Genomic DNA, 17662 nt, shown 5'->3' on the forward strand with positions numbered 1-17662 from the left:
AGGACTGGTATCCTCCATAATCCGATATAATGTGGAAAAGGTTTCTGCGCAAAGCACAGACCAAGAACAACAAGGGCCGATATTAATAATAGATTTTTTGAATTTTGTTAGCAGCAGCCCACAATGTCAAAAACATTATTTTTAGAAGCATGGGCAGGTTCAACGTGAAGCTGAAAATAGTCATTGGCTAGATTCACATTAAGCTCCCTAAAGATAGAAGAGAAACCCTAATATTACTGCTTAATTGCTCCAGTCTCTATTTTAATATCGAAACTGCTGAGTAACAAGCTTTGTTCACCTTACACAGTGTGGTTAGTGATTTTAAAAGGATTCATTCAACTTTTATGCTCGACTTGGTAGCTGTAAATACCTGCCAACAAAATCTAGAAATTGATAGTGCATATAGGTAATTTTATAAAGCTTAGAAAGGCTTTCATTTTTAGTTCTTGATACTTTTTATTAATGTTTTATTTGTAGGAGGTATGCAGTGAGTTGTGGTGTCTTAGTAAAAGTAATCGTTGTATTACAAACAGCATTCCTGCTGCTGAGGGAACAGTATGTCAATCAAATACCATTGAAAAGGGGGTGAGTAACAAAAAATTAATGGTGTTAATTTGTCATTTTAGAATCTACCATTGAGAAGTTGAACTGTTTTTAGTATAACTCAATTACAAATCTTAGTTCATCAATCATATTTTTATGACAAAGATATGGGGCGAAATTCTCCTACCCGCCCCGCCACATTTCTGCGCCGACCGGCCAGCGGGAGTCTCCGTAACACCGGCCGGTCAATGGGGTTTCCCATTGTGGGGCAGCCCCACGCCGTCGGGAAACCCCCGGGCGCCGGCAGAACGGAGACTCCCGCCGGCGGAGAATGACGCCCATGGGGAGGGATTCTCCGTTGCCTGATGCCAATATCGTAATCGGAGATCAGGCAGAGAATCCCTTCCGATGCTCAAATCGGGGGTGCCGCCGGTTTGACGCCGGTTTTTGAGCCTCCGCACTCTCCGAAATGGCGTCATCGTGCCGCACGCCGTTGGAACGCCGTGGCAGGTCATCGGAAGGCCCTACCCCGGTGCTCCTCTTTCAATGGGCCAAGTTCCGGACCGCGGGGTTGACGTGTGGACTGGGCGGTCGGGAACCCGGCGTGGCTGCCGCGGAGTGTGCCCAGCGCTGCCACAGTCGGCTGAGAGTCATGCTGCTGGCCAGGGGTCTTCCGCGAGGGCTGGGGGGACTGGTAGGGGGTGGTCAGGGGATGGCCAGTGTTTGTCCTGTGGGGCCGTATTTGGCAGGTCTGGTCCGCACACGCCCGGCGCCATGTTGTACAGCACGGCCGCTGCGGGTCATCGCCGTGCATTTACGTGGCCATGGACCCAGCCATTCTCCGGTCGCTTTTGTTGCGGAAGCCGGGAGTTTTACCCAGCTCCGCTGCTAGCCCCTCACCGGTCCTGGAATTGGTGAGGGTTCCACGCCAATTTTGGCGTTGTAAAACGCCAAAGTTCCCATGCCGGCGTTGCCACTTCGCTACAGAATCGGAGAATCCAACCCATGAATGATCAAAAGTCAGTAAAGCTTACCTTTTCCATTCAAAAAAATCGCAGAGAAAATATTAGCGGGAGAGCCATTTGTTCTAATGCATAAATCTTACATGAGCTGGGAAATTTTGGGGGGGTGTTGCACGATGGGAAATTGGCCATGAAAGACGCACATCCAAGTTCAACATTAAATCTAGAGGGTATATTGTGACATAACATTGAAATGCTGTTTGAGAGCCTCAAGATATTTTTCCATGTGGTGTTTTGACTCATTTTCAGCCCGTCCATTGTAAAATTATTGTAACTGGATTTATCATAGAATTCCTACAGAAGGGGGCCATTCGGCCCATCAAGTCTGCACCGATCTACTCTGCCCTATACCCATGACCTAACCTGCACATCCCTGGACACAAAGGGGCGATTTATCATGGCCAGTCCACCCATCCTGCACATCTTTAAGACGTATAAGAAAAATGCATTTGTTTAATTTTGCTATGTAAAGTTGAAATGAAAGTTTCTACTACAGTGGTGCTATAAAAGAGACTGTGTCCCATTCGGCACTAGACCAGAGGGAGTGGATGGGGCGTGGGGACCCTGGTCACCATGGGGAGAGTGCAGCAGGACATGTGGAGGAGGAGTGTCATATTCTGCCAGACAATGTGACAGTCCAAGGTAGGTAAATAACTGAATTAATTAAAAGGTACCTGAAAGATCTATGACAATGGTTGCTAAGTTGATCAGTTTAATTATTTTCCTTGCAGCAGCATTACCAATTTTCCACATTTACTACTTTACTCCACATATTGAGGATGAATTGAGTTGTGGAACAATGGTCCACATCTTCCAGCCTCTGGATAGTCTACCCTGGACATTTCCCAGAAGATGAACTGGTGGACTCCTCGGAAGTCCCAAAGCCAGAACTCCATAAGACCATAAGACATAGGAGTGGAAGTAAGGCCATTCGGCCCATCGAGTCCACTCCACCATTCAATCATGGCTGATTTCAACTCCATTTACCCACTCTCTCTCCATAGCCCTTAATTCTTGAGAAATCAAGAATTTATCAACTTCTGTCTTAAAGACACTCAACGTCCCGGCCTCCACCGCCCTCTGTGGCAATGACTTCCACAGACCCACCACTCTCTGGCTGAAGAAATTTCTCCTCATCTCTGTTCTAAAGTGACTCCCTTTTATTCTAAGGCTGTGCCCCCGGGTCCTAGTCTCCCCTGCTAATGGAAACAACTTCCCTACGTCCACCCTATCTAAGCCATTCATTATCTTGTAAGTTTCTATTAGATCTCCCCTCAACCTCCTAAACTCCAATGAATATAATCCTAGGATCCTCAGACGTTCATTGTATGTTAGGCCTACCATTCCTGGGATCATCCGTGTGAATCTCCGCTGGACCCGCTCCAGTGCCAGTATGTCCTTCCTGAGGTGTGGGGCCCAAAATTGCTCACAGTATTCTAAATGGGGCCTAACTAGTGCTTTATAAAGCTTCAGAAGTACATCCCTGCTTTTAGATTCTAAGCCTCTTGAGATAAATGACAACATTGCATTTGCTTTCTTAATTACGGACTCAACCTGCAAGTTTACCTTTAGAGAATCCTGGACTAGGACTCCCAAGTCCCTTTGCACTTCAGCATTATGAATTTTGTCACCGTTTAGAAAATAGTCCATGCCTCTATTCTTTTTTCCAAAGTGCAAGACCTCGCACTTGCCCACGTTGAATTTCATCAGCCATTTCTTGGACCACTCTCTGAAACTGTCTGAATCTTTCTGCAGCCTCCCCACCTCCTCCATACTACCTGCCCCTCCACCTATCTTTGTATCATCGGCAAACGTAGCCAGAATGCCCCCAGTCCCGTCATCTAGATCGTTAATATATAAAGAGAACAGCTGTGGCCCCAACACTGAACCCTGCGGGACACCACTCGTCACCGGTTGCCATTCCAAAAAAGAACCTTTTATCCCAACTTTCTGCCTTCTGCCTGACAGCCAATCGTCAATCCATGTTAGTACCTTGCCTCGAATACCATGGGCCCTTATTTTACTCAGCAGTCTCCCGTGAGGCACCTTATCAAAGGCCTTTTGGAAGTCAAGATAGCTAACATCCATTGGCTCTCCTTGGTCTAACCTATTTGTTATCTCTTCAAAGAACTCTAACAGGTTTGTGAGGCACGACCTCCCCTTACTAAACCCATGCTGACTTGTCCTAATCCGACCCTGCACTTCCAAGAATTTAGAAATCTCATCCTTAACGATGGAATCCAGAATCTTGCCAACAACCGAGGTTAGGCTAATTGGCCTATAATTTTCCATCTTTTTTCTTGTTCCCTTCTTGAACAGGGGGGTTACAACAGCGATTTTCCAATCCTCTGGGACTTACCCTGACTCCAGTGACTTTTGAAAGATCATAACTAACGCCTCCACTATTTCTTCAGCTATCTCCTTTAGAACTCTAGGATGTAGCCCATCTGGGCCCAGAGATTTATCAATTTTTAGACCTCTTAGTTTCTCTAGTACTTTCTCCTTTGTGATGGCTACCATATTCAACTCTGCCCCCTGACTCTCCTGAATTGTTGGGATATTACTCATTTCTTCTACTGTGAAGACTGACGCAAAGTACTTATTTAGTTCCTCAGCTATTTCCTCGTCTCCCATCACTAGATTACCAGCGTCAACTCCACGGGAATTGCCAAGCACTTTCAAATTCCAATGGACAATTCCCCTGCATCTGCAACCCTCCTAAAAAGGTCTCCAAGATAGTTCCAGCTCACTTACCTAGGAAATGTAAGACGGAAAAAAACATATTTAACTTCTGAGTAACTATCCAGCTGTCCCCTCACTGCACAACTCCTCACTGACCCTCCCCCCAACCCTCCGACTCCCCCTGATTCTCTAACTCCCCTCTCCAACCCTCTGATTCCCTGACCCTCTGACTCCCCTCCCAACTGACCTGATCAAACATCACCACCCTACCCACACTGCCACATACTGCAATCTACCACCTGCACCCTAACGACCCTGCCACCCACCACCCTGCCCTCTACTGACCCTGCCACCCTACCCATCCTACCACGTACCACCCTGCACTCCACTGACCCTGCCACCCTCCTACCACCTACTACCTTTCACTCTACCCGCTCGGCCACCCTACTCATCCTATCACCTACCACTCTACCACCCTGCACCCTACTGACCCTGCCACATTACCCACTATATCACCCTATGAAGAAGGAATCCCAGAATAGGTACTATCCACATTGCTGAAGAGACTCTGTTTGGTCGTCCAGGGCAGAAATGTGGAGCTCCAACGCTGTGTAAAAAAATAGGAGCAGATTGCCAATGAAACAGCAATTAACACAACCTCAGAAGATTTGGCCCAAATAAATTTCTGGACTTTCTGACCTACGCACAAGTTATCTTTTCTACTGCAAACTATAGTAATTGACCTAACAACCAAATTTAATTTGATGTAATTGTACTTCTGTAAGTTTACAAAGATGGTGGTCTTCTGTAGCAGTTTCCAGTTACCCTGCCTCTGAACCAGGAGCTCTGGGTTCACAATTCCCACTCCAGGACTTGATGACCAAGGAAGGTGTTTTCAGAACATGGCCAAATAGGTCCAGTGTCAATTTGTAAAATCTTCCCAACATACGTCAAAGGTAGGTAGTAAGAGTGGGAGAGATTCCTGTTCAGCCATGAGATGGAAAGGATATTGGAGCCTCTACTATTATTATCCATAGTTCCAAGCTATGGCATGCATGTAAAGACACATGTTGCCACAGAAACTCGGACTCCTTTGGGGGAGCTAGTTGGCTGGATGGCTGGTGTGGATCAGATTGGTGCCAACAGCAGGGGATTCAATCCCTGTTTAAGGTGTGGTGGATTTGGGACCTGCCTCTTTGCCTTACCCATTATAGAGGAGGTTGTGGTATTCTGGAGTGGACCTGCCTTCAGGTGGACAACTCAAGAAGAAGTTTATAAACTCATTAACTGTAAAAATACCATTTCCATTTTGTTACTACCCTCCAAATATTATAATCGTTCCTGTTCCTCTCCAATATTTTATCAGGGGCTTGCAGTTTATCTTTCGCTATACATTTTTATGAAGTGTGTAAGAACTACTCATCATTAAATAAGTTAAAATAAAGAAGGAATTTCAACTCATCTGATCTCATCCTTTAACAATGCTAACCTTACCATCTTCAAATGACAGTATATTAGTTTACGAAATGCCTCAAATTGTCTTCTTTTGCAAAAAATACTTTCTGAGGATGGTCACTCACCGGACAGAAAAGGCAGCGGAAAATTCTAATAAACACTGGTTGACTTTATGCTCACGGGAAAGAAAATTGTTTTAAAAAAGTAGTAGTAGGTGGAAAGCCAACCATGTGACTAATGGGAAACATGAAGCAGGCAATGACCTGCCTGTTTCCATAGCTTGTTTTTCCTGGAACAAGGCGCCAGGCACCTCCGCATCAAGAATGACTGACCAGGAGACTGTTCCACTCTGACCACCTGCCATAGGCCTGTTGAAAGGATTTGCAGGTTGAAATTAAGCTGTTGGTCACATTCTGAACACACTTCCCAGGACTATCAAGCCCTGGAATGGGATCACAAAGCCAGAGGTTTTGACTCAGAGGCATGGCCACTATACCATGGCACCACAAGACCTCCTATCCAACCTTCCTTGTAACTATAATTGCTTTAACTGGTAGTACCTTAGTTGCCTTTTAGTCAACCACCTTAGCTTCACAGCATCCAAACAATTACCCCAACCATGAAATTATGATTACCCTGTGATAGCTCCTCCATCTTAAACCTCAGGCCTCTTTCTCCTTTTTCGCAACCCCTACTTCTGTGCAACAATCCTTTTGCCTGAGACTTTGTCCCAGTGATGTTTCTTGAGGGGTAGTGGGGGTGGGTGGGGTGGGGGTGGGGGGGTGGGGCGGGGGGGGGAGCTGTGACTAGAAATCTTTCCACACGTAAACTCATTAAGCAACATAAATTAACCACTTAACTGCTTTCACAGCTAAAAGATTATTGGTCTCACCAATCAATCTTTTACAAATGAGCAAATTTTTACTTTTGCAGTACGCATGCGTGATGATTGACTACAGTGCTCTGAAAAGTAAACTGCTGATGAACCTAGCCGAGGTTAGTTCACAGCCATGGGGACAGAAAAACAGGGGTAGCCAAGATGGGAAGTAGTACTAATGAACTCATACCTCCATTATTGTCCCTCCTACTTCAATTTATTGATCTTTGTTGGTGTGCAAATTGCTGCTCTAATCTATTAATTGACTGGCATTCACTGCTTCATGGACCTTTGATTTTTGCCTTCTCCATTACTTTATTAATTTGGTTTGGCTGCTGCTCCATTACCTTGTTGATTTGTTGCTCTAAGAATTTATTAATTCAATTTTGCATACTTTTTCATTTCATTTGCCATGTCCACTCCTGTACTATTTAATAATTGGTGCTCCACACTGTCTGAATGTAGTAATTCAATGACATTGACTGCTTCCTTTACTGATACAGTAGCTCATTGATGCTTACTTTGATCTGCTGTCATGTTTTTCAGTATTCTTTTTCTGTCAGTGATTTCTTTTCCTGTTGTATGACATCAAAAATCAATAACAATTTGCTCTAATTTAAATCACCAGTTCATTGCTTTTTTAAAAAAAAATCTCCATTGTAGTAGCAGCTTCTTTTACCTTGTTTTAGAATGTATGGGCGGCATGGTAGCACAGTGGTTAGCACTGGTGCTTCACAGCGCCAGGGTTCCAGGTTCGATTCCGGCTTGGGTCACTCTGTGTGGAGTTTGCACAGTCTCCCTGTGGCTGTGTGGGTTTCTTCTGGGTGCTCCAGTTTCCTCCAAAAAGTCCCGAAAGACGTGCTGTTAGGTAATTTGGGCATTCTGATTTCTCCCTCTGTGTACCTGAACAGGCGCCGGAATGTGGCGACTAGGGTTTTTTCACAATTACTTTAATGCAGTGCAATGTAAGCCTACTTGTGACAATAAAGATTATTATTATTGTGTATTGTTACTTCAATCTGTATACGTCTTGACTTTCAATGGGCAATACTACAGTGGATCAAATAGTGGATTTGACCGTGGTGCATTTTTAAACAGCACATGATAAAATTCTCAGTGTAAGGAACACAATAAATTAATTGTAATCCCTCTGAGTGTTCAGGCAGGAGAGATTTTTGGTGATGGTGAGAATTATGCATGAAGTACAACTTTGTACCAACGATAAATGAATGGCTGATAACTTCTGTAAATAGTTGGTTGGATCACATGGTCCCCACATACAAATCACTCTGCTGTGCCACAATGCAGCTTAAGAATTGGTCACAATTCCAACAGAACAACACTATCAGTAAATTAGCAATGTTAGATTTTTTTTATAACTTCCAAGTGGAGTGTTCAATTTCCTGTGTTTGATTATGTGAATCTGGCCACTACCCGATGCTCACTGCTTGATTGGGATGTGGACTCGGAGAAAAGTGAACAGATAAACAGAAACTACGAGAATCCAGAGCCCAACCATAGCGTAGGCATTTTAATGCATTGTATAGAACTCTGTACATTAAGTTCCTGAACACTTAGAAACTAGTGTTCCCTCTTCATTTCCTTCAAGGCAAATCAAACATACAAAATACATAACAGCAAGAGCCAACTACATTTGTGGCGGTAAAATGGAGTTCCAAGTTCTCTGATTAATAATATCTTGGTCATGTTACTTTTCAAGATATTTCAACCACATTTACAGAAATAAACTGTGTCTGATTCCTTAATAATGTATCAATTTTTATCTCCTACTCTAGACCAACTATTGGTGGGCGATACTGCCTGGGAGAGAGGAAACGCTTTCGATCATGTAACATTGATGTAAGTGAATTGGCTTGATGGATATTTGTAGTTTTATTTTATAGTGCTTTTTAATACATCTTAACATAAATTAAGACTGTCGAGGTAATTGTGTGAATAATAAAAGCATCACCGATTCTGAAATGCATGCTGAAACTGAATAAAATCCTTTGTCAGATGATTTGATCCTGAGCTGATAGTTCTCTCCTCCAATTGCTTCTGGATCTACCTTTTCTCTACCCACTCCTAACTGGACTTCTCTTCACTGTCTAAGTTCCCTCAAGCCTTTGGATGGGCTTCATATGACTGCCTCCTTCTCTCCTTTAGACTCTAATTTTGATCTGATCTCATTTTTACCTCTTGTGTCCTCAGTTTAAGATAATTACCTGTTTCGTCTAAATTTTAGCATTCTTTATGTAAGCTGATGACTTCAGTGTTTCTTTTGACCCATCCAGGTTCTGCTCCCTTCTATCCCCTTCCTCTCACCAGACCAGGCCACCCTTCACTTTCGTCATCACATCCAGCTTGATCCTTATTCCCACCCGTCTTTGCTTATTGACCTACTTACCACTGCCACTGCCACAAGCCTGAAACCCTCATGCCTGATCCCTCACCTTCAGCTACAATTGATTGCATGGAATGCTCATGTTGACCTACCAAAACATATTTGTAGGTAGCCCTTGTGAGGTACAAATTATTGGATTCAGCAGCTAGTTGAATTGTTATGAGCTGATCCTTTGGACAATAGTTTGCAGCTTCTATAATTGTACTAGGCCTGAATCCTCCTTATTTGTGCTGTGCTTCACCAGTTATACCTTCTTGCGGTTCATAGACTGAGCTTCCAAAATGAATGTGTCTGTACCGTTGCTTACCACGTTGGAGTGAATAACACAGTGTTATGTGATGATCGAACCAGAGCACATATTTCCACTCGGGCTTCCATGGGAACCATTAGGATGGTACAGAGAATATATATTACAGTGCTGCAATAAAATCCCACTTCGCACTCAAATTATGTGGCAAAACGTAACACTGTCCTGTTGGAAGATACTATTCTGGTTTTAATTTTAAAAATGAATGGGTAAGCAGGGATACAAAAATTAAATTATAGTGCAAGAACTTCTGAGGATAGGCTTTTGATCACCCTTCCTCCATCCCCTCAGCTTCCCACAGGGCTCTCTCGTGAATGGGATTAAAGGTCTTGTACTTCCTGTGTTTCTCCCAGTTACAATTACTGATGGCTGTTACATGCAGTTGTTGCTGCAACTGGACAAAATAGGGATCTATGTTGGAATGGGAAAGGTGTGTGATCCAATTGCATAGAATAATATTTTGTGGGAATTTCTGAACTTATAGCATAAAGGTCATTTTTGTTGGCAGCATGTTTGCCTTTGAACCTTGCCATATTTCATGGACCACCTGGCATGGCAACAATAGAGGGTTGTCACCAAAAACATGGGATGACAGTACATTTGGAAAACAGGTGGAAGACGGTCAAAATACCAGTCATGCTCTGAAAAGGTACAGGATTTTTATTAATTTGTTCCTATAATTAGGAAAACAACCCTATCAGTAGTTCTACCCCTAAGCAGAGAAAAGTCGTTGTTTTTGACAGGAGAAGACTCGATGGGCTGAAGGGCCTTTTCTGTGCTGTATGATTCTATGGCTCTTTGGTATCAAAATTTCTTAGCATTTTATCAGATTGTTAAGTGAGAAGAAGCAGATTTAGTCAGTACTCAGTCATGGCATAAGGACAATATAAGGACCAAACTATTAGTCCTCGAGGAGGACCCATCATTGTAAACCCCAAAATGATTCTTCCTTGACTGCATGCTCTGCGTGTTCTTCATGTTGCCTCTCCTGAAGAAGCTTCTCCTTCTTTGTAAAGTTATGAGGTAACCTTTTGAGGAGCTTTTCTTTGTTTTAACACTGTGACTTTTTTAAAAACCTTAGCGGGATTTTTTTCTCTCTCAGCACTGTTCACGATGTGCTCTTCCTGATTCCTGGGTTGTTTGTCAGCAGGCAACGTCTGTGATGTATAATTATCTGAAAAGGCTGATTTTCGTTCAAAGTAATCCAAAGCTAGAAGAGGCCAAACTAACAGTTCGATAAATTCAGTGCCTTCTGAAGTTAAGTGTGTAGAATTTCTAAAGTGTGATGACCTCACTTCCAATCCTTAGGAAATTTGTATGTATTTTGAAAAGCTGCTCCACATACTGTGGGACTGACGCTTGGTACCACTTTCAATTGTGCTTCACAGCAGGGTGCCTTACACACTGTTCTGGCCATTTTATGCTTGTGGGCTTTGGTGTTGCATTTTGAAATGGTACAGTACCATTCTACACGTTCGCCTTTTGTACCCATTTCTCCATCTGAGATTAGAAGCCATTTAAGAGCTACTGTGACCTCACCCACACTGAGTATTGTGCACCAGAGTGCTAAAATAATACATTAATAAACTGATCTCATATCAGGAATAAAAGGTAGCACTCAAACATCAGTTATTCTATTGTGACTGTGCCAAGAGCACATTTATACAGCCATGGTTAACTTAATATTTTAGACAACATTGGAGATCTTGTGGAGCAGTGGTTGGAGTCATGCCTCTGAGACAGAGGCAGCACAGTGGTCAGCAGGTGTTGCGTCACAGCGCCAGGGTCCCAGGTTCGATTCCCAGCTTGGCTCACTGTCTGTGTGGAGTCTGCACATTCTCCCTGTGTCTGCGTGGGTTTCCTCTGGGTGCTCCAGTTCCCCCCCACAAATCCCGAAAGACGTGCTTGTTCGGTAATTTGGACATTCTGAATTCTCCCTCTGTGTACCCGAACTGGTGCCAGACTAGGGGCTTTTCATGGTAACTTCATTGCAGTGTTAATGTAAGCCTATTTGTGACAATAAAGATTAGTATTAGAAGCTCTGGGTTCGAGTCCCACCCCAGGACTTGTTGGCAAGGAATGTGCATTAATAACGCAATCAAACAGTTTGACTATCAACCTGCAAATCCTTCCAAACAGACCAATAGCTGGAAGTTAGAGCAGAAGAAATGCAGCATCCTTATCCCCTGCTGCCTCTGTTCTGCCCTTTTCTATTGTATCCACTAACGGAGTGGGAAAATGTCAGTAATTGTACATCAGTGTTTTGGAGTGATGTACCTGCCTCGCTGAATGGCTGGAGGTATGTGGAGTCACAGAGAGGTGGGTGGAAGGCTGGCATCATTGCTAAGTGTATGAGGGTAAAATGGAGTCTCTGAATAATATATGTGATCTGGGTGCTGGGTGAGTGATGGGGATACGGTGCATCAATCAGCATGAGGCTTTGGTGATGTGAAGAAAATGTCATGTGAAGATACATTCACTGACTTTTTAAATAAATTTCGAGTACCCAATTCATTTTTCCCAATTAAGTGGCAATTTAGCGCGACCAGTCCACCTACACTGCACATCTTTGGGTTGTGGGAGCGAAACCCACGCAAACATGGGGAGAATGTGCAAACTCCATATGGACAGTGACCCAGAGCTGGGATCGAACCTGGGACCTTGGCACCATGAGGCAGCAGCACTAGCCTCTGCGCCACCGTGCTGTCCTGCACTCACTGACTTTGACCCGCTACATGAGGTCATTAGTGGAGCTGCTGCCAGATCCTCAAATCCAGTCTCTGGGATTTCACCAACCAGGCCATCTGCTCCCACACCAAAGGGGTCTTTGGGGTCTCCTGGCCCCGTGTAGGGCAATGGCATCTCTGCTCCTGCCCACCTGCACCATTAATGGCTCCAACATGGCATGCATCAGTCCAGACTCCTCTGTGCCCTGATGTTTGGTTTGTAAGAATTTCCATTGCAGCATTCTTTTTGTCCCATCTTCCCTTTAAGAGCCAGCCCGACTAAGCCGTGTGTTATATAAAAATGCTACTGGCACCTCCTGCTTTGTGCAGAGCTCACTTGCAGCGTTCCGGAGAGAACACCAGCACAGCAGGCACAAGAGCTTACACTCTCATTCAATTGAGGTGGGTAGGTAAATTTAAGGTTTGCCCACCTCCATCTGTACTGGCAAGGCACGAATCATGCCATGCTCAAAAAACCAGGGCAAATGAATTATGTGCCCAACATGTTTATGTACCAGAATCATCCTGTTTTATCCATGAACTGTTTTTGGTCCTCTATCATGAAACATCTAAAAATCTTCATGGGAACAACAAAAATACTTGAAAACATAATTGAGTGCAATCTTCCCAAAATTGCACAGAGTGCTGGATAAGGTGAGAAATGCTGTGTGAAACTCGCCAGCTTCATAGCCGGCTTTTCTCCCCTGATTAGACAGCATTCGCTTTGATTTCAAAGTGGTGGTGAGGATCACACAGCCAGCTGGAGAGGTGGGGCCTAAACACACCGGCAATGTCGGGAATGTGAGATCGAGGCTCCATTTTTAAAGAGCGTCCTGATCTCAAAGTTAAATCTAAGCCCCCCCCCCCACCTCCACCAAGATCGGGGATCAGGACCCCTCGGCAAATAAAGGGGAAACCTCCTAAACCCCACATGCAGAAGGGGACCCTCCTCAAATGGAGGAGGGTAAACACCCAGCAGAGCCCCATGCCAGGGGACACAGCCAGGTAGCACTGCCAGGGTGCTGTGGGCAAAGCCTTGGCATGTCCCACAATCCCCAGAGGCTGCAGGTACCTCTGCGCTCCCAGTGTGGTCATCACGACCGGAATTCACTTTTGAAAACTAGTAATAATTCACGTCGGCGTAACTTCATGCTGCGAGGGAGGGAGGATGCATCATGGGTAGACGCTACAGTGTCAAGCCCTTTAATGGAAATATAATTTATGTTCAGATATGTATATTAGATTCCCACCCTTTCTGGGCGTGAACCTGCTCACGACGTCGGCGGGGGAGCAGAGAAACTCAAATCTCGGCGTCAGCATTTGCATTTCTGAGTTCGCGCAAAGTTTAACCGCCATTACTCGAATCTCACACACGGCAAAAGTGGATGTTAAATCACGCAAATGGCATGTGATCATTAATTATTTAATTACAAAAGTGATCAATTCAGTTAGATGGGTACTTTTTAGTTTTTATTCATTGTACAGGCACATGTCAGAAGCAATTCATTTTTAATTTTAATTACTTACACAATATATTGGGCGCGATTCTCCACTCCCACGCCGGTTGGGAGAATCGCCTGGGCCGCCAATATTTCCCGCGACGCCGGTCCGACGCCCTCCCGCGATTCTCCTAAGCGGCGGGAACGGCACGGTTGAGTTTCGCGGGCCGCAGGCCGGAGAATCGCCCTAGACACCCAAATCGGTGATTCTCCGGCACCCCTGCTATCCTCAGGCCCGTTCACACCTGCTTTTTAAAGTCGTCAGCCAGTCGTGCTGGCTGACGCTGAGCAGGGAGGAGGTGAGCGGACTGTAGCGCAGCGCCCGGAGACCGGGTCGGCTTCCCTGAGAAGGCTGCGGCCAAAGGGGGGGGCGAGGGAGAGTGTGCAGGTGGGAGGGGGGGGGGGGGGTTGCGGGAGAGTGTGCAGGTGGGAGGGGGGCGAGGGAGAGTGTGCAGGTGGGAGGGGGGTGCGGGAGAGTGTTCAGGTGGGAGGGGGGCAAGGGAGAGTGTGCAGGTGGGGGGGTGGTGCGGGAGAGTGTTCAGGTGGGAGGGGGGCGAGGGAGAGTGTGCAGGTGGGAGGGGGGTGTGGGAGAGTGTGCAGGTGGGACGGGGGCAAGGGAGAGTGTGCAGGTGGGGGGGGTGAGGGAGCGGAGTGCAGGTGGGAGGGGGGGCGGGAGAGTGTGCAGGTGGGAGAGGGGGCGGGAGAGTGTGCAGGTGGGAGGGGGGTGTGGGAGAGTGTGCAGGTGGGACGGGGGCAAGGGAGAGTGTGCAGGTGGGGGGGGTGAGGGAGCGGAGTGCAGGTGGGAGGGGGGGCGGGAGAGTGTGCAGGTGGGAGGGGGGCAAAGGAGAGTGTGCAGGTGGGGGGGTGAGGGAGCGGAGTGCAGGTGGGAGGGGGGGCGGGAGAGTGTGCAGGTGGGGGGGGTGAGGGAGAGTGTGCAGGTGGGGGGGGGGTGAGGGGGAGTGTGCAGGTGGGTGGGGGTGAGGGAGCGGAGTGCAGGTGGGAGGGGGGCACGGGAGAATGTGCAGGTGGGGGGGTGAGGGAGCGGAGTGCAGGTGGGAGGGGGTGGGAGAGTGTGCAGGTGGGGGGGGGCGAGGGAGAGTATGCAGGTGGGGGGGTGAGGGAGCGGAGTGCAGGTGGGGGGGGTGAGGGAGCGGAGTGCAGGTTGGAGGGGGGGGTGGGAGAGTGTGCAGGTGGGGGGGGCGAGGGAGAGTATGCAGGTGGGGGGGTGAGGGAGCGGAGTGCAGGTGGGGGGGGTGAGGGAGCGGAGTGCAGGTGGGAGGGGGGTGGGAGAGTGTGCAGGTGGGAGGGGGGTGAGGGAAAGTGTGGATGGTATCCATCCGCGGATGCCACATGTCAGCCGCCCTGATATGGCAGGACGGTGACGAGGACACGGCTGCAGGGTGCGTGTGGCTGATGGGCACAGGCGAGTGGCACACTGGTGAGCAGTATGGTGTGAACTGACCGTTGGGCGCAGATAGTGACCAGGTGTTAGGCTGGCTGCGTGTCTGCAGCGCGACCAGGCCACCGGGGCACACAGGTATCCCATGCAGCCCAGCTGACAAGGTGTGGAAGAACCTCCGTGTAACATGTCGTTTCTCTGCCCCCCACCACCCTCCTGCAGGTCACCATGTATGCCAACCAGACAGCGATGTTCACCGCCGTGGTTGGAGCTGCAGCCCTTGGGTTTGCCATCCGGCAGCATAGAGTCGGACGGCCCACAGTGGCTGCAGATGCAGCGGTTGCCGGTGCAGCAGAGGCGATGGCCGCGGAGTGGCCCGTCGTCGACACGCAGGCCGCAGGCGCTCAGGACCCGAATGTACAGGGGGATTCCGAGGGGAACATTGACCGCCAGACGGCGAGGAATGCAGAGGAAGTGCTTGGGGGGGAGCAGGAGGAGGAGGAGGAGGAGCAGGTGGAGCAGGAGGATCCACTGATGGTGGTGCCAGGGCGCCACAGGCGTCCAGCAAGGCCGAGGGTGTACCGTGACAGAATGTCGTTCGAGGCCCTACCGGACATCACATGCAGGAGGAGACTACGGTTCAGCAGGGAGACGGTCGCACATATATGCCAGCTCGTGGCGCACCTCGCACCACTTGGAATGGGAGGAGGACACGCGATACCAGTCTCTGTCAAGGTGACGGTGGCCCTAAACTTCTATGCGACCGGTTCCTTCCAGGCGCCGAGCGGGGAACCTATCCGGGATATCACAGGCATCGGTCCACAGGTGCATCTGGGCCGTCGCCTTGTATGCCATCGCGGACAGGTACATTCAATTCCCCGAGGACCGAGCACAGCAGGAAGCACGGGCACGTGGATTCGCCAAGGTGGCCGGGATACCGATGGTCCAGGGTGTCATCGATGGTGTGCACGTCCCCATGCTCCCACCTGCAGACAGCAGGGACGTGTTCATGAACAGGAAGGGCGCGTACTCCATGAACATTCAGGTGGTGTGCGACCCCCACTTGAAGATCATGCACGTGTGTGCAAAGTACCCCGGCAGTGTGCATGACGCCTACATTCTGGCACAGTCGTTCATCCCCGCAATGTTCGATGGATGCCCCCCCCCGGCTGAGGGGCTGGTTGCTGGGCGACAAGGGCTATCCATTGAGGTCATGGCTGCTGACGCCAATACGGAGGCCTCACACCAACACGGAGAGCCTATACAACGAGGCACATGCAGCAACCAGGGGTGTGGTGGAGCGGTACTTCGGGCTGCTGAAGATGCGCTTCAGATGCTTGGACCGATCAGGAGGGGCCCTGCAGTACCGGCCCGACAGGGTCGGTCGCATAGTTGTGGTCTGATGTGCGCTGCACAACATTGCCATGCAGAGGGGAGATGACCTGGTGGAGGAGCCGGAGGGAGGACCCGACGGCAACGGAGCCAAGGCAAACGAGGGGGAGGAGGAAGAGGGGGGTGAGGAGGAGGAGGATGGGGCGCATCAGGGTGGGGGGAGGGGCGCAGGACACAGACACTGCCCGGCTGCTCGTTACACCCAGGAGGCTGCGCGATGGCACCACCGGGGACAGCGGGCACGCGACGCGTTGGTGGCCGCACGGTTCACGCACTGTGGGGGTGGGATTCGCTGAACACTGCCACTTGCACCGTCACTCCTGTACACGGGCACCACACTGCACCCCCCCCCCACCCCCACCCCCGCACCGCGTTCACGGCAACAATTCCACATCACCTTACCACTGCGGCACCACGGGATTGCACAACATTGATGATTGTGTAAGCGGGTGTGATCAGTGCCATGTTGAATGATGACAGCCCGCTCTGCGATGAGCTGTGTGCTCAGATTCGCCAGCCGAGGTCTGACTCATGGCTATAGCTGAACCATGCACTCCGGTGGTCACAGCCTTCGTGACGGATATTTCACCACATGCTCGTGGGGTGGCTGGTGTCGGTGTACCGAGGACAACGGTGTCCGATTATGGGGGGGTTGGGGGGGGGGAAAAGGGTCACCACATCCGGAACAGACCTTGAACGGCTCGTATACCACGACGCCAATCGGGTACCCTCCCGAGCCCCCTGGCACCGGACATAGCACACAGTCTCACAAGTCAAATTTAACAGTGCGTTTATTTGTGTGGTGAACATAGGTGCCCTACCCCCTACAACTAAACTGTGCCCTGCACCCGTGCCAACTTCTTACGTGCCTAACGACTTTGCCTTACGGGCCCTACCACTACGTCTAGGTGTGTTCCCAGATGGTACAGCAGGAGTGGAGGTGGACTGCTGTGAATCACGCCCTTCGACATGGCTCCTTCGGCACGCGTTTCCTGGGGCGGCCCGGCTTCGATGGGCCAGGCTGCTCTGCGGGCATGCTGGATGGCGTGGTGCCACCCTGACCTGCCCGTTCCCCACCAGATGCGCCAGGGACGGAACGGGGGGAGGCCGAGTGTACCGGGACGTCCCTTGGTGGAGCTACCAGGACATGCCCCAGAACCTCCTCCTCCCTCGGGGAGCCCGGTGGTCCCCGGGCCTCACTGTGGGACGGAGATGCACTCGGAGACATGCCCCGTCGCACCCCCGACACCTGAACACTGCCAGTCCTGGAGGCCTGCAGCGGTATCGACCACGGTCCGAATGTTCGCCGAGACGGGGCCCAGGGAGTGCCACATTCCTGCCAAGGTCTGTGCTATC

The 17662-nt window shown here is 48.9% G+C and overlaps 1 protein-coding gene across 1 annotated transcript in view; it reads left to right on the top strand.

Moving 5' to 3' along the window:
• LOC140395118 (A disintegrin and metalloproteinase with thrombospondin motifs 6-like) overlaps positions 1-17662 on the top strand; it is a 168712-nt gene that overhangs the window by 98343 nt on the left and 52707 nt on the right. The window contains exons 12-14 of the mRNA XM_072482567.1: positions 478-585; positions 2062-2207; positions 8376-8439. Of these exons, the coding sequence (XP_072338668.1) occupies positions 478-585; positions 2062-2207; positions 8376-8439 (318 nt within the window). The remainder of the gene's footprint in view (positions 1-477; positions 586-2061; positions 2208-8375; positions 8440-17662) is intronic.

This window comes from Scyliorhinus torazame, chromosome 18 (assembly GCF_047496885.1).
Source record: "Scyliorhinus torazame isolate Kashiwa2021f chromosome 18, sScyTor2.1, whole genome shotgun sequence".
Classification (NCBI taxonomy): Eukaryota; Metazoa; Chordata; class Chondrichthyes; order Carcharhiniformes; family Scyliorhinidae; genus Scyliorhinus; species Scyliorhinus torazame.